The 21,802-nt window shown below is 49.6% G+C and overlaps 1 protein-coding gene across 15 annotated transcripts in view; it reads left to right on the plus strand.

The window, feature by feature from the left end:
• EHMT1 (euchromatic histone lysine methyltransferase 1) overlaps window positions 1-21,802 on the plus strand; it is a 121,463-nt gene that overhangs the window by 43,522 nt on the left and 56,139 nt on the right. For 6 of the 15 annotated variants that reach the window (XM_056351286.1, XM_056351292.1, XM_056351300.1 and 3 more), the window contains exons 1-2: window positions 1,823-1,846; window positions 15,784-15,871. In XM_056351286.1, the coding sequence (XP_056207261.1) occupies window positions 15,826-15,871 (46 nt within the window). In that variant the 5' untranslated portion in view covers window positions 1,823-1,846; window positions 15,784-15,825. Of the gene's footprint in view, window positions 1-1,491; window positions 1,847-5,517; window positions 5,814-9,503; window positions 9,676-15,783; window positions 15,872-21,802 lie in introns of those variants that run through there. The other 9 variants (XM_056351290.1, XM_056351293.1, XM_056351289.1 and 6 more) reach the window with 5 other exon arrangements.

The following is a 21,802-nucleotide window of genomic DNA, read 5'->3' on the forward strand; positions in this document are numbered from 1 at the left end:
ACATCAGGTCCTCCAAACTGGCAAGGAGAGGAGGGAATATAGATGTGTTTATTCCTTTGGCTGAGAGATTTTCCATGTTCCTTGCAGGGGTTTTAACATGTTGACGAGTGAGTTTTGGGGAAGGAAGGGGACTCTGAATTGTGCCAGGTTGGGCTCTTGGATTTCATCTGTAGTTGCCAGCTTTTTACAAGGAGCGTGTAAGCACCAGCAGGTGTGTGCTGCGTGAGCTGATTGACTCCAGTTGTTGTACAAGCAAGCTGCGTGGTAAGGTGCCAATAAAACATGTACGTTGGCCCTCGGTGTCTGTATTGGTGAGGTGTAGGGAAGATCTGACCATGTGGAGCAGGGGGTGAGATGTCAGCCGGGAGCCCCAGCCCTCACAGACCCTGTCTCCCATGGGGTGTGTGTCATTGGGTGCCCGCGCTTGTTTCAGCTCGGCTGTAAGTCAAGGTAAGGCAAGAGGTTTGCTCTGCTTTGGGCGCTGCGAATACGTTGGTATTACAAGTTTATTGTGTTTTATTAATGGGAATCACTGCAATCACGGTCTGTCTTTCGGGTGTGTGCAGTGAGGTAGGTCAGCTCTTTCTTCAGGGCAACTCTGGCTGCTTTTCAGGGGGTGATCGGCAAGGAGCAAAACATCAATTTTTATTTTATTGCTGTGGCTCAGGTGATGGTCTCACCCAGTTGGGTCAGTCTGCATGGTGAGTCACTTCATCACCTAAAGTAACTTGCCTGTTCATTGCCTGCTTCTGAATTTCTTGTGTGCCCAGTGCTTCCTTGACGTTTTCTGAACCAGTTTGATAATGTCAGCCCTGCACTAAGCTGGTGACCAGTTTGCTTACTGGTGTTGCTTTTATGGTCCCTGAAAAAAGGCCTGCTGGAGCCCCAGCTTGCTGGCTGGCCATGCAGAACTTCTCTTACTCTTTAACAGATGCTGGGTTATTGACGGTTGGATGAGTGCACAGAGAAAAGCATTTCTGTAAAATAAATGGCATTGTAATTGCATAATGAAAGGAAGAGGTTTTGATTTTCTTTGGTTCTGGTGGGGGCTGCGTTCACAGCTTTTCAGAATTTATCCCGGTGGCTTGTTCTCCTTGGGCGATTCTGGTGATGAGGTGATCTCAGCCCCAAGCTTTCATGTATGGTCTGTCTCCCTTGATGAGGAAATTTGACTTAAAACAGTTTCAGATGCTGGAAAACCACTGGTGTGATAATTTCCTATTGTGCTTGTGCGAAAGGTGTAAGGTAGCCTTAAAGACCCACTGCCACCTTATGGCAGTTGCTGAAAAGCAACCTCTTTAGAGCCAATTCTGTATACACATCATGCTTGCTTTATTTCTCCACTCTTCTTAACTAGTGATATTTGCATGAAGGCAGGAGCTTTGTTTTTAAAGAGTTCATCTGCTCCTTCTGTTCCTTGCAGAAATTTTATAATGTCAGCGGAATTGCTTGTAGAGCCATCAACTGCGATATTTCATAGGCGAGTTCATGATGTGGGGAGAGACACAAAAGCATCATGAAGCACTGCTTCTCCTCCAGCGAAGAACTTGGCTTATTTTCATGCGAATGCCCTAATCCTTAAAAAAAATAGGTGTGAGGTCAAAGAACAGGGACACGTTGAACACGTGAGGCTCATCGGCAGAATCTACACCCGAGCTCCAGCGTTTGTTTCAGCGAAGTGTTGCAGCAGAAGCCAGATCGAATGTGAGCAGCCATTTTTACAGCCGCCTCTGCTGGCACAAGACTGCTAATGAGCCGGATGGCTTTGCACGGACATGGGTCTGATTCCCACCCCATCTACTGTCCCCCAAATAAACCAACAAAACATTTGCCTGTGGAGCGAACGGTGAGTGCGGTTAAAGGGATGAGCTTGCTCGCTGTTGCTGAGACAGGATTGCTGTATTTAGGATCCTTCTCGAGCAAGGCTGTGTTTGTATGGTAGGAACTCTTGATATGCGATAGCTGAATGAAGGGGAGAAATGGTGTTTTTAGATTTCCAAAATAGAGCTGTGGTTACTATAAGTTAAAGCTGAAGGAGTTTATAATTGGGAACTGTTAGGAATACAGTATGTTCTAAATTACAGCTGTCTGGCCAATATGCTTCTAAATAAAGTTCTAGGATTGCCCTGTAAATGAAATACTCAACGCATATTCTTATCAAAACATAGCAACATCTCCCTGAGAGCTTACGTCTCAACATCTGTCGCAGCAGACTCTTTTTTTTTTCTTTCTCTTTTTCATTTTTATTCTTCTTCTTGATGTGTGTGATGTACTCAATGTCGCGTCTCCGGGAACATTTCATGTTTCCTATTAAGTAAAAGCAGTTTTCAACTTTGCTGGGGAAAGAGGGGGAGGAAGGGAGATGGCTTGGAAGCTTTGAGGGGGGAAAAAAGCAAGTTTTGAAAGGTGGAGAAAGCTGCGATTCCAGAAGCGTGCATGAATGACTGCTTGCTCCTTGGAGGTGGTTACCTGAGCCTGGAGCCAGACATCCGCGCTCCCCTGGAGGATGCTGAGGACACTCAGTGTGTCCTGGGACGTTCTGGTTAAGAAGTGTCACATGTAATGGCTGAGGAGGGAAGGGAGGCACTTTAACAGCTTCCTGCAGAGCTGGGGAGTGGTTCGTAGCAGTGCAGGAGCAAATCAGGATTCCAGCAGGAATGCTCATCTTATATCGAAAGTCCCTTCAGCTTGTCGCGCTTTTGGGATTGCTTCCGGGGAGGCTGAAAGGGAGCTTCGGATTTGAGCAGCTGGAGGGTCTGGAAGAAGAGGAGCCTGATTGAAATAAGGAGAACCTCTTGTGTTTTGCAGACCTGAATATTGTTCTTTCTATGGAAAGAATAATCTCCCCTTGCTTCCCACTTGTGCTTCCTCTGCAAGGGAGCTGTGAAAATGCCATACGTAATGGTGTAATTAAGCAAAAGCCCCGAGGAACCCGGTGTCCTTTGTGAAGAGAGGTTGTTGTGCTGCTGCCTTCCTCCTGAAAATGTGAGACTTCTGAAAGGGATATTCTAGCCTTGAATCAGAGAATGGAGGCCACAGAGTGCAGGAGGAAAAACACCTTGCGGTTCTATGGGCCCTGATCAAAGGTGCTTTGAAAGGGGGGTGCTGTGCTGTCTCGTGCTGGCTTGGGGGGGAAACTGCTGGTGTGTACTCGGGTTAAATAAAGGAGAGAGTCTCACGGGGCACAGGCTTGTTCTTGTCCTACACCATTAGAAAACCTGCTTCTTTGGCCAGCCTGGGACTGGATCTCTAACCAGCTGGTTAGGAAAGAGCCTACTGTGGCACCTGACCTCTACAGAATGGGGGAGATGGGGGTCCTGGGGGTGCTGGGGCAGGAGATGCTGCTCTGACAGCCCTGCTCAGGCACAGGGGAAGCTTCTTTCTCCTTTCGGGTGGCATACATTTGAAGTCTTATTTATCAGTGCACAAGCAACCCCTATAAACGCGGGTCTGTGGAGTGCTGCTGGTATGATGGCGATCGATCGCTTTGCTCAAGTTGGTTGTTGAAGCACCTGTGATACCCCGATCAGCTTTGCTTTTTCTTTCTTTTAAACAGTGTTTAGTGCTTTCAGGGATGGCTGTGAGATGGGAAAAGCATCTCTGGTAGCTTCTGCTCTCTGTATATATTTAACCTTGGCAGTAAAAACATGTCTAGTGTTGAGATGGAGCGGGGAGTGCTGCCCTTCTGCATGCACAGGAAGGCTGAAGCGTGGTGCTCCATCGCTATTTTATCTGTGAAAGGGGATGTTGACTGTGGTAGTTCATTGATACTGCCTTTGTTAATAACTTTGTTTCTATTTCTGGATATTTAATGAAAGCTTGGTAATTTCATGCTGCAAGGAAGGGCAACGTGTCAACTGTTTTAAAGCCATCTTTGGTTTGAACTACAGTACTCTTTTGATGCAGTGGATAATACAACTTCTGCCTGTGTAGTCAGTTTTTGTTGCTTTTGTTTGGGGATTTTTGAGTTTGTCTTAAATGGGTTACCTCTACACCTCTCAGTGACTGATAGAAAGGCCAGGACAATCTCATTTTGTGTGTATTAAAACTTAAGATTTACATCAAACAAAAACCCAGTGGGTGAAAGAGCGAGCCTCCCTTTATACTGTCACCTCAAATATTTCTTCCCTACGAATTTCAGTCATCTCAGTTTAGCCTTGTGCGTGTTAACTGTTGAGCAGCGAAACTTCTGCAGAGTGTGGAGAGGAAAACAACGTCCTCGTAGCCGAGGCAGATCTGTAGCAGGCTCTTCTGCTTCTTTAACTATTGCTGTTTTACAGATGTGCCCTGGACATGGTGGTGAGTTAGGTGCTTGGGCTGGAGAAAATGTGGCTGGTTGGTGTTTCCAGCCTGCAGTGCTGCAGTGGCAGGACACGCTCCTGTGATGCTGGATACAGAGGAGGGGATGGGCAGAGCAGAGCAGGCGACGGCTTCGTGCTCGAGCTGAAGGCCTGACTGCTTGCCTGCTTCTGGTGCAAAGTGTACGGCAAACTGAAGCCTTGGGCTCCTCAAAACCTCACTATGGATTGCAACGGCTTTTTTATCTCCCTACAGTGCCGGCTGCTCCCTGCCCCCCCAGCCCACAGTAACACATTGCACTCAGCTCATCTTCATTTTAATGTCTGCTCCTAAAGAGAACCATCTTCTCTTCTCTTGCATTATTTTTTTTTTATTATTATTTTTGAAAGTGTTTTTCCTTTGGCCAGGAGCAAGCGGGTGGTGCCACAGTCCAGCGCTGTTTCCTCTTCCTCCTGGCCTCCTCTCCGGGGTTGCTGGCCGCCCTCCCCCTGCGCGGTGGGAGGTTCTCCAGCTCCATACGGGCTCCAGCAGCCTCCTGCTCCTGCCTCCCATAAATGCCAGCCTTGCGCTTGAACCCCTTCCAGCCCATCTCTGCTTACAGATGTTCCTGTGACTTGCTCTGGCAGTTTTACTGGGAGCTTGAGCAGATGCGGAGGTTGCCAAGAGTTTATACTTAATTGTTAAGTGGAACAGAGGCAAACTACTTTTATTTTGAAGCTAAAATTTCATCTTTTATCTTGCTGGCTGGGCCAAGCTGTATCATATGGTTTGACATGGGCTGAGCTCAGAGCTCCTGCACCCACTAGTGCACTACCACTTCACTAGGGTTTTCCCCCCTCATCCCACCCCCCCACCCCCCTCTTTTTAACGACTGCGTTCGTGATACCCTTTTAAGGTTGGTTGTACCAGGTCAGGTTGTCTTATTAATCCCCAAAGTGAAAAACAGCTCTCCTTCAGCTCAGCAGATCGGATCTCGAATGCATTTGCAGTTGGACACTGCACGCTGCATCAGTTTAACCCGTGTGCCTTCATCCCCGCGCTCAGGGGTCGGGCGCTTTATTAAGCAGAACCAAATTGTCACGGGAGCATCCCCCGGCCGCGCAGCATCCCTGCCTGTCCCTCCCGCCTCTCCTTTTCCTGCGGGCAAGGGCTACTCTTGAAGGCCACCGAGAGAGAACACCTCGCTCTATGGTTTAAAAGGCTTTTTATTTTTTTCAGGCGAGCGATCAGTTTTGAGGCCTGGCACCCTGTCAGAAAGTTGACAGATGATCTGCATTACCGGTGCGTCCCCGGGATGCCCGGGATAATCGCGCTCCAATGGACGCCCTGGAGCCGGCAGGTTCTCTGTGAAATGGCTGCAGCTTGGAGGGAGCAGTGAAATGGTCTCCTCTGGGCATGCTCACTCTGTAGAGGGAGCTTTTATCACATGAGCAGAAACTGAATCACGGCTCATGAGGATCTGGAATATGCAACTCTTTGAGTCTTCACCAGAAGAAGACAACAGATGTCCGCAGGTACCGCAGGGTCCACCTCCCGTGCCTCGCACAGAGCGGCTCCCCGCCGGCCCTGGCCGCAGGCAGGCTGGGGAAGGAGAAGCCTTGGAGAGGAGGAAGACAGTTTGGGGAATCATGGCTGGGGGTTATTTAGTTATGTGCTTCTGGAGGGATGAGTTCTGCTGCCCGCTGCGCGGGCGTGCGTGCATGCGGGGGAGCGGGCTGCGGCGGCTGGCCTGGCCCCAGCGGTGCTGTGCGGCTCGCTGCCGGGTGCTGGGCCATGGGCTTGCAGGTTCCTTGGCATCCCACGGCGCCTGGCTCCGGGAAAGCTCGGCCTTTGTTTCCTCACGTCTGGGTGGGCTTTTATTTCTCTTCTGAGGTGGGGAGGCTTGTTTGGGGCTGGTTTTTTTGGTTTGTTTGTTTTGTTTCGATTTTTGGTGCTTTTTAAAAAAAATATTTTTTAAAGTGTGAAGTTTCTGGAAAATTCTCCCAGCTTGCAGCTCTTGTAAGCAAGAAGCGCAAACCTTGGGGTGTCCAAGCTGCTTGAAGGCTGAACTTCCAAAGGGGAGGAGAGGGCCTGAGGCCACATGGCACCTCCTTGCTCAGCTCCTTTGAGAGCTTCTGCTTGCAGCAGGCGAGCCGGCAGCTCATATCTGCGGGTGGAGGCAAAAGCGAACATTATTTTGCCAGGAAGAAGAAATAATCCTTTTTATTTTGGGGTGGCTTCCTCCCCCCGCCCCTCTCTCTCTCTTTTTTTTTTTTATATATAGTAGCTTGCAATCCAAGGGAACAGCTGATTAAAATGAAACATCCGTGGTTGATTTCATGGCAGGAGGCCCATGTCTGCAGTTTATTTTAAAGGTTGCCTGAAATTCAGATCACTGGTCCTGCCATGCTCTTGGGTTTTGGTGTTGGTTGTTGGGGTATTTTTTGCTGTCATTTGTGTTGTGCGCAGACAGCTCTGTTGGCTGCCATGGACCTCGGTGGGACTTGGGGTGGACACCGAAGGTCCCAGAGCCATGGGGGGTCCAGGCAGCCCTGGCAGCGGGCAAAGCGCTGCCCTGAGCTTGCTGTGTTCTAGAGAGACCCCTGAAGCTGCCATGCAGACATGATACAGAATTTTCAATCCAGGAGCGAGATGTGAAGATGGCATTTAAAAGATTAGGGAGCTTACAGGATGATCTGTGGTACCTAATCTAAATATCTACCGTGTCTCCACTGGACTATAAGTACGCTCACTGCTCGTCATCTAGAGGATGTCTGCTGAAGGAAAAGGCATCAGAAGAAGCCAGGAGAGAAACAAGATTTCATTTTAACAGCGAAGAGGCCTTGATGTGCTGCCTGATCAGCTCCCATCCAAGGCAAAAAAATGTGCTTTGGGTTTGGTGAAGGAGACAAGCAACCAAAAACACACTGAGGTGTGCAACGTGCGCTCTGGTGTGGTGGTGACCACAGTGACACTGGTGTGACAGCCGGCCGAAAACAGCTAATGCTCCATCCCTGCCGGCTGATGCCCTTTGAAAAGCATCTGTGGAGAGACGCTGAAAAGCCTGACCTACTTTGGAGGGAAGAGAGAAGCCCGAGGTCTGGACTGGACTTCACGCTGCTGCTGAGCAAGGGTTAAGAGCCCCAAAGTGGGGCCTTGGGTTTCTTCCCCCTCACATATTTAACTGACTTTTTAAGTGCCAGCACGAGCTCTTCCCCTCTTCCCAAGAACATGTTTGGACAGAGCACACATGGGGCATATTTTCTGCTGATCAGCTCCTGTTAGATGAACCCTGGGCCTGGGGGCAGGATCAGGCCCAGGACTGGGGTTCGGGCAGCAGGTGTTGTCCTGGGGCCGCTGGAGCCTCCTAAGGGAAGAGGACCACATGCCTCTTGTGCAGTGGCAGGGAGCTATTTTATTCCGGTAAACAAGGAGTTTTAAGGAGCTTCACCCTTCTGGCTAGCTGGTTTGGGCGAGGGCTGGCTTGATTCCTGCTGCTCCTCTTCGTTGTCCTTTTGTGGCTTTTCCCTGAAGTTTTTCCTGCTCCCCTTCCCACTCCTGGAGCCGAGAGCAGTCGAGGAATCACCGCGGCAGGAGAGTTACCTTACTTTTGTAACTCGGGGCTCTGACAGTGCGTGCTTCCCGCCCGTGAGGCTGGGAAGACCATATGTTCCTGCAGTGACATGTAATGTCAGTGATTTGGAAACGAACCTTGAATTTATAATCCTTAACTGCCATTTTCAGCCAGTTATTTTTTGACTCCTGTGAATTTCGACTTTTAATAGCAAACCCTCCTTGCAGAGGAGACCCTTCTGTCCCCTCGTGTTTCCCTTGTTCCCATGGGATCCGTCCCTCCCAAGGGTGAGGTCCTTGGTCTCTTGGGTGGAGGGGGAATGTCTGGCTTTGCTGTATGGTGGTGCTGGTCCTGGAGGGGGGCAGAGGAGGAGGACGGGCAGCAGGCAGCACTGCCTGCCAGGATTTACAGTAGTCAGGAAAGCAGCAGGAGCGAAGCCCACAAACTGTATGAGCTAATTGGAAAGCATCCTTTAAAAAAAATAGAGGGGGAAAAAAGGTAGAGCAAGCTTTCTCAAAAAATATGTTGGGATCCAACATAGCAGGTTGCTTCCCCCAATCAGGTAATTTATTTATCTTTTTTCCTTCGGTCCCCATCAGGAGGGGGAAGGCTGGTGGACCTGGTGGAGAAGGGTTGAGGCAGTGGGGGTTAAGAAGATGTGACGTGCAAATGTCTTGCCTGCAACGCAGCCATACTGTGTCGGAGCAGCACAGTGCCTCTCGCAAAGGAAGCTTTTCACAACTTGTCCTTGTTCCAAGGGTGAGGAAACTTCCAGCTCTTCTGGCATTTTCTCTCCGTCATAAGTCAGAGCTGCTTTCACCTGTAAAGTACGATCAGCTTGGATGGGGAGAGGACTGGAAAGGAGAGGGGCTGGGGAGCAACCTTGCAAGGCTTTTCATGGAGCTTTTGGTGTTAAATGAGGAACTTTTCCCCTCCTCCTCCTCCTCTCATTTTCCTGTGTGCCTGCAAAAATACTCTGGTTTGCATTTAAAGGAGAAAACTGTATGTGCTGGGACTAAGCCAACTTGTTTATTCAAGGGAAATACCATATTTCCAACCCTTTCTCTCACTGAGGAAGGCTTGACAGAGGATGGCAGACTGGGCTGGGTATTATATTTTTAGGCGACATCGAAGCACGGTTGTGATTCGAAGAAGCTAAAAATCATGGCTGGCATTTTGCATCGAGCTCTGCGAGACCTCTCCTCCACCAGCTCCCCCCCAGCCCCCAAAGAGCTTAACTTCTCCCCCCAAAAGCAGGTGGATTTTGACCTAAATCAAGGAGGGAAAAGGAAAAAATAGACAGACAAACAAACAAAGAAAAGGAACACACACAAAAAAAAACAAACAACCCAAACAACACAAAACCAACAACCAACCAACAGACCCACCACCACAAACCCACAGCCTGCTGCTTTTGCAATTTCCCTTCTCCAAAGCGGATTTTTATGGCGAGGGGCTGGGGGGCCGCGAGCGGTCGGGAGGCGAACGCCTGCTCCTCTCCTCCTGTCAAAAAATGGCAGGTCAGTGTGTGTCTGTAAACAATGCCGTTATGAAATGGCAGCGCCAGGCCGAGCTGAGCATGCTCGGGAGCAGCCTGCAGGGGGAGGTGAGCCCAGAACGATGAGCTAATTCAGTGCAATTCTTGGGATTGAAGGAAAAGACCAGGCTCCACTCTTAATGACAGAGCAGAAAAAAAAGGCCCCACGCCGGGGACGAAGCCCGTAGGCCATGGAGGAGAGGGTGTGAGGATCTCCCACCTCCAGGACTTCGGGTGCTGGGCAGCGCTGTGTCGCTTTCTCACCCTCCAGGAGAGTAAAGCCTTGGTGAGGTTTTGCTGTAGTTATTAGAGGGACAGGCCCGAGGGTGCAAGTTTTATTATGTGTTTTTTTTCATTCTTCTTCTTTTTATTATTATCATTATTTTTCTCCCCCCTTTTCCTCGTCCGCTTTTCTGGCTCGCAGGCATCGCTGTCTTGCTGGTGGCCTCCGGATGGCTGGAGGTGGCCCAGGTGGAGGTGGCATGGGCACCGAGCGAGGTCCTCCAGGTCCCCCGGGAAGCCCGTGCGGGGCCTTCCCTGCGCTGCCGCCCCAAGGAGACCCTCCGCCGGGCGCCGCCGGGGCGGGCAGGGGGCGAGGGAGCTGCTCCGCTGGCTGCCGTCGTTTGGGGGCGGGAGGAAGAGGAGCACGGAGGCTGAAGAGGTGCCTGAGCCCCGTCGATGGGGGCAAGCTGTCTTCCAGCTCCTCCGCCCCGGGCTGCTGCAACCTGCTGGCTCCAGGCTCCTCTTGGTGCTATGGTTTTATCCTGGCTGAGCCTTCCTGGGGACCGGGTGTTTCTGAAATGGCTGGTGTGCTTTTGCTAGAGATAGTGATGGATCTTGGTCTCCATTTTAGGGTTTTCTTCCCCGTCCCCCTTCCCCTCACGGGTGCTAGGAGAAGGCAGGCAGCAGCTGTACTCCTTGCTAACCTCAGGCTGTGGAAGGAGGAGATGCCTTTGTTTGCTCTGGATTTACACTTGCCTGCACGTACCAGTTGCACTGGCTTTAACTCTACTGGGACACAGCTAGATGGGTACAAGGCTTCCCAGTGTGGAGGCAGTGAGGGAGCGGGAGTGGGATCTCCCCTTCCAGGAGGGCATGGGCTGCGCAAACCCCCCTTGCCTGAAGCCTGCACGCCATTGTGGACCGCGTTGCCTTCCGAGAAGTCACTTTAAGTCCTGTTGTGTTCCATGCACGTGTCTCCTTTTCCCCAGCTGTTGCATGCAGGGACCTTGCGCCTCGTTTCTATGCTTCCCCCTGTTTCGGGAGTTGATTTGTACGGCTGGAATAGGAGAAAGGACATGGGGGTCGAGGAGGAAATGTTTCTTTTCTTTTAGGGAGAGCCTGGATGAAAGGAATTCGGGAGACAAAAGAATTGCAGAGTTTGATTTGGGGACAAACTTCAAGCTGAGGGCAGTGCTTGTTGTGAGCTGCAGATAAAATTCCATGTTCACATGATTGCACGAGGCTTACAAGGAAGTGGCCTTAGCCTAAAAAAAAAACAAAAAACCCCACCACCAAACCAAAAAGGAGCTTTGAGACTGGTGACTGCTTTGTAGGCCAGGTATGCTGCTGGTTACGTTTCCTTCCTTCTCCAGATCAAATGCTTCTACTGCTTCTAATGACAGGCCCGTGGTCAGCGTCCCCATGAGCAGTGATCCCAGACCTTGCCCGTGTGCAGCAGGACTTGAGCAGCGCCGAGATCTGAAATGAGCAGCCTTCGCACGCCTACAAAAGAAACACTCTCTTTCTACAAGTGTTTTCTTAATCATTACTTTCAGCATAGTTAACTGCAAAATGTTTGTCTTCTTTTTAAGGCAAAGGTTATTATGAGCAAGTTGGTTTGGGTTGTGTTTCTGGTTTTGGTTGTGTTTTTTTTCTTTAGCAGAAGAAGGGAGGGAAAAAAGAGTGAATGAGAAGCTGCTGCTGCTGCCGTTGCATCATTTATTGAGAGCTTTGCCTCCCTGCCTTGCTGCAGTGTATTGCAAACCTGGCCGCTGCCTTGCACGGGAGGTGGAATCCTGCCCTGCAGAAGGGCTGGCGGGGGCTCTGCCTGTGCCCCGGCCCCACTGGGCACCTGCACTGGGGTACATGCCCCAGCTGCTCGTGGGGAGCGATGTCCGGTGGTGTCACCTCCGAGGGGTTGGTGTCCACCTCTGGGCTGGAGGCTTCGCAGGCCGGGCAGGATCAGTCCTGTCCGTCCCGCCAGCTCTGCAGGCAGATGTGTTGGTGCAGCTGCTGCCCCGAATGGGAGCGAGCAGTTTCAGGAGGGTCCTCCTGCGCCCAGCCCTCTTTCAGATCGACGGGCTTTAGCTTAGCTGCATGGCTCCAGTCAGAACAACGCTGCTGCAAAGCCTCAGGTTCCTAGACGGTTGATTTTTAAGACAAAAAAGAAAAAAAAAAAAAAAAAGACCCTGGTGAAGGTAGACATCTTAGCACATCAACCTCCGCTCCTTCCTGGTCTGCCTGGAGAGAGCTCTGGTTCATGATGTAACTCACTGGTCTCTTGGGCTTGGTAAGCTGCAATACGTTGGAGTTCTGCTGTGCATGTATTGTCTTTGACTATAAAACCTGTTTGGACCTTTGCGAAGGGCACCCGGATGGCTGATGAAAATGCCAAGGAGGAGGCTGAGAAAGCTCTTTCTGTGTTTCCCAGCTTTGTTCTTTTTCTCTTCTTCTTCTTTTTTTTTTTTTTTTTTTTTTTTTTGGTGGGCTTTTTTTTGTTTGTTTGTTTGGGGGGTTTTGTGGTTTTTTTTTTTGTTTGTTTTAAAGGCACCACTGTAGTTTCTAGTCGTTGTCTGGAAATGCTGCAGAGCTTTCCTTGGCTGGTCTGACCTGTCCTCCATCCCCTCCAAAGACCTCTTGGAGGAGAGGAAGCCTGTTTTCATGTAAACAGAGGTTGGAGAGGAAAAACTAAACCAGCACTCGCTCCTCTGCTTGGATCCTCATGGCTTTTAAAGCCCTCTCAAAGACCTGCTCAGTCTTTCTTAAGATGGAATAATTTTTTTTCTTCCCCTTGAAAGCTAAAAATAAAAGTGTTGGGGCGGGGGGGATGCTTCGTTGGTGCTGGGTGCGCTTTATGGAGGCTCCCCAGCACGGAGGGTGAATAATCAGGCTGGGGTCGGCGAGGGAATGGAGGCGGACGGCTGCGGGAAAGGGGGGAAGGAGGGGAAAAAAAATAATGGAGAGAGTGAGACTTTTATTGTGAAGCAGCTTGTGCTTGGCAGTTGGCTTTTGTTGGGACTGCTGCAAGAGCAGGCATTTCTCGGCGGGGAGGGTGGGTATAGGGTTTCCCTGCCAATCGGGAGCCGACGGATTGGGGCATGGGGAGTGTGAGCAGTAGGGAAGTTTGCTTTGAATGTGAGGGAGGGGAGGGGAAAAAAACCCCAACCAACACACACACAAAAAATGGAGGTATTGACACTTGCGGTGAAGTTGCTCTAAGTTGGCTGGGTGGAGCCGTGGACTGGTGGGAATGAACGGGCAGCGTTGCTTGGCTGGTGCTGGGTGCCCCCGGTGCTGGGTGCCCCCGGTGCTGGGTGCTGCATCTGCCGGCTGGTGATGGAGCAAGGAGGGGAGAGTGCTGGCCTGGGGGTGAGAGGCTTCGAGTGCTTTGCAGAGGTTTCCTGTAGCTTCCTTTTCATCAAAATGCTTCCAAATTCACAGTTGGCTTCTTTTTTTTTTAATTATTATTTTATTTTCTACCTTGATGCAGAGTTTTTGTTTGTTTCAGAGCAAGGCATGGAAGTTGCAAAGCCGCTGCTGCTGCTAGCCAGGGATGTGTGTCTGAGATAGGAACTGGGAGACCCCGTCAGGTGCCACCTCACTCAGCCTTGCCCTGGCACACAGCTTTTTAACTCCCACAGGAAAAACACCATGGTTTCTCTCTTGGTGTTGGAATTTCTGCTTTGAGAGCTATCACTGCTGGGCAAGAGCCAGGGCAGCCCCAAGCTCCTGGTAATTGCAGCGAGGAGGGAGGGTGCTCATTAGCTGCCAAGGTCTAATTGACTCCAGGGTCCCTGCAGTGGCTTTTCTTCAGGCATCATGGGCTGAGCAAGCAGCAGTGCCTCTGTGGAAGGGAGAGCATGGATGCTTTGTGGAGTTGGGGGTACTGCTTGTAAAATAAAGAAAAACTTAGAATGGAATGGCTAAGAATGACCTGCTGGAAATCCTGGGGCTTCTAGCAGCAGTCAGCTTCATAGCAGGAATATCAAGACCTTTCCTTGTTGCAGCAAAGGTTGGGAAAACAGGCTGGTCCCTCTTAGACTGAGGCTCTTTATGTGCTGCCGGTGTCTGTGGCGAGGACCTGGGTGCCCCTTCCCGTGGGTGGGAGCCGTGGGGCTGTGCTTGAACCCCGGCTCTCTGCAGCTCTCATTGCCTTAGTCTTGCAGCAGGGTAAGTCCATGAGAAAAATGAAGTTATTCCCAGTTTACAAGAAGTCCGGCTAGAGGAGAGGTAGGGTTTACAAGCAAATGCTTGCAGCAAGGTTATGTAGTATTGGATTAGCAAATATATATATATAAAAAGCTGGTCTATGTTTAAACTGTGGGCTGTGTTGTTATGGTTGTTCCTCAGTGGAAGCTGTGGGCCAGTGTCTGGTGGAGGTATGTTCTGTTCCAGGCTATCTGATCAGTTGGCAGAGCAGAGGTTTCAGATGCTTACAGCTTGCATTTTTGGTCTGTGCCTGAAAATCTGAAGGTGGTGTGCTTGGGGCACAAGTTCCTTCTTGCTGAGAGCATCTAGACGTGGCCGTGTTTGCTGTTTGCTTGCGCTGGGGGGCAGGCAGCCACCCACAACCACCTTCCTTCTCACTGGAGGAGCGATCCTTGAAGGTGCCCTTGGCTCCACACGGGTGGGCTCGGCAGGCGGTGCAGGCTTTCCCAACCAACCTGCACCCAGCTGGTGTCCCTGAATCTTCGCCTTCCCACCAGCTGTGTGTTGCCTTGTATGTAGTGTTGTTCAGGTGCAGGGCAGGGTGGTCGTGCAGGCACCCAGGGGCCAGGGACCTGGTGCTGGATGAGCCCTGGCTGGCTTCACGGGGTGGGAGGGCTGCTGAAATCAGGGGGAGCAGACCCCGCTGCAGGACGTGGCATTGCAGCTGAGTTCATGTGGAAACGAAAATGACAAAGGTGGCTGGTAATAGCGATCAATCGCAACACCAGAGCTCATGTCCCCTGCTAGCTTTGGACAGAAAGTTGTGTGGGGAAGGGCGAGCCACTGCTGGGGATGGTTTTGGAGCTGGTACCCGCCTGTGTGCATCCCATCTCTTTTGCTTGTTTTACGGGAGATGGGCAGGTTGCTTTTTTTATTATTTTTTTTCCTTTATCACTCAGTGTGCTTTAAATCTTGTGATTTGCATGGCTGCAGGCACCATCTGCTCTCTGTGGTGGCCTACAACAGTTGGCTTGACCTGGGCTTATTCTTCTCCTGCGAGGCCGGCAGTGTGCGGTGAACCCTTCACCCAGCCTGGCCCCGGCCCCGGCAGTGGGCAGCTCTGCAAGGCAGTTGCCTTCTTTACCTTTCAGAACAGCTTGTCTCCTTAAACTGTGTCAAATAAACCCTTCTTTTGTGCGTTTGGGGTTTTTTTAAATACCTTTCTCCTTTTGTTTTGTTCTGGTAGCTTCTTTTTTTTGTCTTCCCACCTCAAAAGGCAAAGGGAAGGTATTAAGGCTGCAAACCTGATCTGGCAATGTGACTGCAGGTGTGTGAAAGGCTGAGGAGACGAGCAGGTGTTCCTTTTTTACAAAGAGGAGAAAAAAGAACAATTACTTTCTATAAAATTAAAAATAGAGCTCGCTAACTATAATAAACATGGATGTTAGGAGTGATGAGTTAGCTCACTGATGGTTTGCAGTTTGTATGTTACATTTGAATGAACTACAAAAAAACTCCAGACAAACTACCAAAAGCATACTCGGGCTGTAAATGTTGATAGATGATGTGTGTGATAGATCTGCCTTCCCCTACCCAAAATCTAAAAAGTTTGGGGGGAATAAGGGGTCACCTCCTCGAGATGCCTTTCGTGACTGTTTTAATCCGCACCTCTACAGACACGTTCAGCTGGATTCCCAAGCACGTTACGCTGGGAAGATCTGCCTGGCTGCATCTTGACCAAAGAGTCGTGAGGTCTCGGCCCTGGGCACAGCTCGAAGTCCCTCTGCTTCTTGGGCGAGACGGGCTGTCAGCTGGGGCGAGCCTTGTCGTTCTTTATCTTTGACCTGTGCCTTGGTGGCAGTTTCCTGGCAGCGTTATTTTGCAGAATGAGGTTTGCTGGTGATGTAAACAGGATGTGTCCATGATTGTCTCTTCTTTTAAACGCAACGTGTGTATGATCGTTGAGCTAAACCGTGCTGTTTTCTTTTTTCCCACCCCCTGTCCCTTCTCTCCCCACCCCTAGCGAACAGTGCTGAGTAAGGGAGAGACAAGGAAAGACGCCTGCATGAAGACTGAGCTGCTGAAAGATATCACCAACAGCAAAGAGGAAGGTGAGCGTCTGCCTCGGTTGAGGGCCAGACCTTGTTGTGAGGTTGGCATGTGATGGGAACAAAACTGGGGGTTCGGAGATGGGTTCTGTCCCCTGAGCTCCCACAAACAGAGTAGCTCCATTCTCCTGTGTTTATTCTGAGCAGGGCTCTTCCCCAGAAGATGCAGATTTGCTTTTCAGTCCATCTATTGCCACCCACCTAAAGAACGGTATCTAATTTTCACTTCTGCTTTGGTGTGGCTGTGAAGCACAAAGGAATTACTTTGAACCTCCTCTGTGTAACTTGTTTTAACTGAACTCTGATCCCCACCACACGATGACCTAGCCCTTTTCCTCCCTCTATTAAAGTTAACTTTCTGTTCTCCTGTGAGTTCCTGTGTTGCTCCAGATCAGGCACCAACTGCTGCAGGATGGCCGGTGGGGTTAGACACTCCACCCATCATGCTGTTGTGGGATGCTTCATGATTTCTCCCTTGTTTCTGCTTGCTTTTACTTTGCAGGATGCAGAGCACATGTTAATTTGACGAAGTCTTTCCTGTGTAGTTCTCTATGAGTTGCATGCACACAAATCTGAGGTCTAATTTTTCCTAATCTGGGATTAGGAAAAAAAAAAAAATCACCGCCCTTTATCTTTCACCCCTCTCTTTTCTTTCCATGGCTTTATTATTCCTTTATTAGTTACTTCTCGTAGCTCTGCAGGGATCTGATTTATTTTTGTTCTCCGTTCCATAATAGAGCATTTGAAAAGCACTGAACTAGTCCCATCAAAATACCTAGTCTTAGATAGAAACAAAATTTTGAACTTAATTCAGGTGTGGTGAGGACAGCATTGCTTTTTATTGCTCTTCTGTCCAGCATAATTTTTTGTCAAGCTGCTCTAGTTAGAAAGTGAAGCTCAGAGCAGGCAAAATACTGAGTGCCGTGTCAGATGTGGCTGCAGTGCTTGCATATTAACTGGGAGCATGTGAGCGCTGCTGCTGACGCCGGTTGCGTGTGGACCTCTGGTCTGGGCAGACCAGAGACGAAGCCTGAGGTGTCCGTGGGAGGTTGTGTTACTCTGGGAGGAGGCTCTTGCTTCGATCCCTTGCCTTGCTTGGCTCAGGACTACAAAGTTAGTTTATTTAGCTCTTGGTTGATCCAAAGGTAAGTGTCAAGAGCCTATGGAGGTAAAAATCCAGGAGGAGGGTGGGAAGAGACATTTCTGTGCCATGTATATCTTGACTGATTTTTAATTGAAGCAAATGCTGTGTATCAAAAGGGAGCTGAAAATGGTCCCTGGGTAGGAAAGGTCTCGAGGCTTCCCAAGGTGCTCAAATTCTAATCACTGCAGCTTATTGTCCAGTCCTGTTACAGGGGAAGGAAGGGTCCTAAAAGGAGAACTGCGCAGTCTCCATTTTTGTGGCAGTGTTCAGATTGTACCCTTCTCTTCCCAACCGTACCACGTGTGTAAAAGACAATGCGTATTTGCGTGGTTGTTGTGCTCTATGCATTGTTCTTTGCTGACCTCCGTTACCCAGCTGTGATCATCATAGGAGTTCGATTAGCAGTCCCTAAGGTCTGTTATTAACAGTGTTTAGCATTGGCAGAGAATTTATATTTTTGAGCATTGCATAAACATGAAGTCATTATGGCAGACTTGCAAGATGGCATGAAATAGTTTCTTTGAGCCTTGTTTCCTGACTCAGGGATGAGTGGCAGCATACGGAGCTGGGATGTGTAGACTGGAAAAGCACTCTGAAGTCTTGAGATTTCTCTGTTTAAGTTTGCTTGAATAGTCTTATTTTTCCTTTAGCGAGGAGGATGGCACCAGTACAGTTTTAATATTTTCATCCAAGGACATAGCGGGATTGAATGCACCCTCAGCAAGGTTGCAGATGACACCAAGCTGAGTTGCTCTGAGCAACCTGATCTAGTTGAAGATGTCCCTGCTCCCTGCAGAGGGGTTGGACTAGATGGCCTTTAAAGGCAACAACGTTGGCCTGCAACATAAGGCTAGATCTGTTTTGGGTTTTAGTCCCTTTGGGAGAATCCCCTTGGCAGGTTATCTGTCAGTATTAAACCTGGGATCTAAAATTTTCAGGGGCTTGAACTTGCAGATCCAAAGGCTGACTAGAGGTGCTGTTTGGGCTAAAGACTTAGTGTGAATTATTGTGGTTTTCCCTCTTTTTACTCCCCCTTGACTCAGAAGGGTACTGGTACTGAGGTCAGTATCAGATCCCCATTTGCACTGTATTAGCACATACCATAGCTCTGCTGCTGCCTCTCTGAATGGCCTTTTCCAAGTTACACGTCTGTGTCCAAGAGGAGCCGGGAAATTTCAGTAGCTTGCAGCCTTGAATGAGATTTAGGGGGTCTGTCTCCCAAGCAAGGCACATCAGCGCCACTGCAGCAGTGCCTACGACTGCTGTCTGACTCCACCACTGATGATCACCATCACGTTGGAGATCTCTGTGAAGATCCCTGGTTGCAGGGAAGGCTTGTACTCTTGTAGGGCAATAGCTGAGCTGCCCCAGTTTATCATCTGCTGGTTTGAAGCAGCACATCGTCTTTCTTGGTTGTCCTCAGTGTGCCATCCTGCCATTTGTGGCAACGGTAGCTGCTGCCGCAGGGAATGCGTTGTTGGTGCAGTGGGCTGGGGCAGGGGCCTGGGAGGGTGCTCCTGGGGGGCAGCCTGGGCGTCGGAGAGCCTTGGGTGGGCAGTCGTGGTGTTTTGTTCTTTGTTGTGCCAGTGGAAGGTATTGCAGAGATGCAGTGTGTTACCAGCTGGGATGTCCTCTTCTGGCTTGATCCTGGCACTGATGAAGAGAAATAATTGAACTATAAATTTAGCGTACATCTGTAGAAACAAGATCTTTGTGTGTTCCCAGCACTTCCATTTCCAGTTCTGGGGTTGAGTCCCAGCCCGCGTGAAGCCAGTGTAAGCTGTGCGCTAGACTCAGTGTCCCCTTCTGTGTAAAATTGCTCAATACAGATAGAAAAAAACGAGCTATGCATGAGACTGTTCTGTTGTCCTTGGGGAGACGTTCCAGTTCAGTTGTGGGGAAATGTTCCAGTTCGGTTTTACATGTGGGTGTGAGTTTAGGTCCGTCTTTCCCTTTGACAGGGAGATTGAAGAGATGAGCAGAAAAAAGTTGCTCTCATGTTTTATTAGGCCATATTGTCTTTAGTCTGACTCAGAGAGAAACTAATTAAAAAGTGGTTTCTTTGCAAGAATTACAAGTGATTTCAGTTCTTCTCCTAATGTACATAGCTTCTAACCCTGTGCTGCATCTCACTTGACCTTTCAAGGCAAACCGATCTTTTTCTGATTCCCCAGCCCCAGAGGTGGAAAGTTCCACTAAAGCAGTGGCACGAAGGAGCAGGAAGGGGAGTTGGTAACGAAGTTCTCCATTAGCCTCAGCGTTCTGAGACTTCACCCGAGGCAGCTGTTTTACAAGAGCCACGGTGCTGGAGCGTAGTGCTGGATGAGACGTGCACAGTCACTTTGCTCTCAAATAAACTGAAAACTACTTTTAGAGAGTGTCAGAGGTTTAAATTCCTGGAGGCCCCCCCTCCCCCCCTTCTCTGGTGTGTGTATTTCTTTTTCTCCTTCTTACTACAGATAGGAAGCTGCCATGAGTGAGGGAAGTGCTGCTTTCCACTGAGCAGCTGCAGCCTTTGCATCCCCAGGTGCAGGGATGGCCGCTTTAAAAGGAGAAAAAGAATAATCTCCTCGCCTCAGCAGACTAAGCACTTGGATCCCCTGCTGAGACCGACAGACAGCCAGGAGACCAGACGAGCAAAATGATGCTTAGGTATTTTAAATGTTCACCCAGATGTGCACCCAGGTGCTCTCGGTGTTCCAGACCCCTGTGCCAGGGGAGGCTGTGCCCTGCAGCAGGCAGGCTGCGGCAGCAGAAGGAACGCTCGGAGCTCCGGCAGCCCCAGAGGGCTGCCAGAGCAGGAGCATCCCAGTCACAGCTGGGCTCGAGGCCTTGTGGCCAGTGCTGTAACACGGTGGACCCGATCCCACGGCAAAGGAACAAATTAATTTCACGCAGGCTGTTAAACTGCTTTGAGTCCCCGCCGGTATTCACAGGCAGCCCACCAGCAAGATGCTGAATCCCATTTACCCAGCCTGTGTAATCTCAGTATTGAGCATTCACAGCACAAATTGTTCTTTTTTTCTTTTGTTTTTTTAACTTTTCTTTTCCTGTTTTGACTCTCAGTGTGTCTGAGGAGATGGGAAGCAGTGATACTGCCACAGGGTGACAGTGCTCCAGGGCGCTGGGAGGAGTGGCACTTGTGTTTTGGAAATACAAGGCAGGCTCCTGTATGGATATCACCTGCCTTCACGGATTTAAAGGGGTGAGGGAAAGAAGAGAACATCAGTAACTCACCCCAGAGAGGAATTTTGCCCTGAGAACATAATTCTGCTCATTTCTTGGCTTCAAAATGCTCCGCTTTTTGGCTTTAGTGATAGAGGTGGTGCATTCCTTTCCAGTGGATACAGGATCTCCAGCCACCCATCCTCTCTAGTCTGTGTGGTTTCAGTCTTTTTTGTGTCAGTGGGGCTTCTCTCTACTTGACAATTTAAAAAAATTTTTTTTTTTTTGACTTGGAGGAAGAAGGGTGGAGGGAACAGTTGCAACACAAGGATTATAAGCAGGTGCATTTCCTGCTCTTAAAAGTTTATCCAGCAGGGTAGTTGGGTATTGAATAAATGACGTTGGTATCTGTGGTGTTTTAAAGATCATCTGCAAAGTGCTTAAGGTAAAACACATGTGGAATATGCATGTGTGTAGTACTTGTACAGCAGCACTTCAGAATCCTGAGCTTTTCACTGATGCTCAGTCTTTGCTTGTTTCAGAATCTGATGTTTCTCCTGCGGCGGCTGAAGCCTCATGGCTCTGCTGAGCTGCCCTGTGTTCCGTGCTGGGCACTTGAAATGTGTGGAAAATACCGTGCAAGCCGTGGGCAGCGGGGTGTCTTGCCTCTACCAAGTTGTTCAGAAAAACGTGTAAAAGTTCCAGATCAGATATTAGTGCATTTGCTTGTAGGATAGGGTTTTTTTCTTTTTTTTTTCCCCTCGGACTAGTGATGATTGCATTTTGGCCTTTGCATAAGGGCTCATAATGCTTGGGTCTTTTTCTTACTTTGTCTCATTGAGCAGTGAGATCTGAATTTAAAAAAACCCAACATTTCAGACTAGAGCGTTCTCAAAGTAAGACAGTTTTGAGCTGATCGTCTGGCTGTCTGAATGTGGGAAGTTTCTGGTGGCTGCTCATCCCTTTTGGTCCCACAGAGGCGATTCGGTTCCTTCTGGCCGTGGCTGGGCTGGCTGGTGGGGCCGGCAGCACATCTGTTAGACAGGCTGTGCCTTGGGCAGGTTCTGGCAGGCTGGAGCGAGCTCCGGGGCAGGACGGGAGCCAGGTCTGGCTCTGCTGAAAGGGCTGGAAGCCTTACAGGCAAAGGCAGTGGAGAAGAACCCTCACTGCAGGAGTCTGGGCTGAGAGAGCAGAGGTGGGTTTCATTTTGCCTAATTTAGGGGTATTTTTTGAAGTTACGGTAATTCTGAACTAGCCCAGCTAATTTCTGCTTCTACGTGGTAGGCATGTCTGGTGGTGATTAGTTTATCTGAAGATAGATGCTTGAAGTCAGAACGTGGTTTTTTGGAGCCGTCACCTTCACTCCGTTGGTTGGAACAGTGGCTTAGGGCACCCTGGTGTTTGAGATACCTTTTAGGTACCTAAAATTTGATGAGGTGTCCTCATCCTGTGTGACAGCTTCTCCCCAACTTCCATAGGATTCTGTTCTCTACATGGGAATATCATTTCAATTTTGAATGACTATGATATTAAGAAGAAAGCTTAAGACTGAAACTTCCACAGAGGGTCTGCTTGAGCCGGGGGAGAGGTGGGAGGGCTGAGAACTCTGCATTGCTTTTAATGAG

The sequence above is a fragment of the Falco biarmicus genome, chromosome 9 (genome assembly GCF_023638135.1).
Source record: "Falco biarmicus isolate bFalBia1 chromosome 9, bFalBia1.pri, whole genome shotgun sequence".
In the NCBI taxonomy this organism is placed as follows: Eukaryota; Metazoa; Chordata; class Aves; order Falconiformes; family Falconidae; genus Falco; species Falco biarmicus.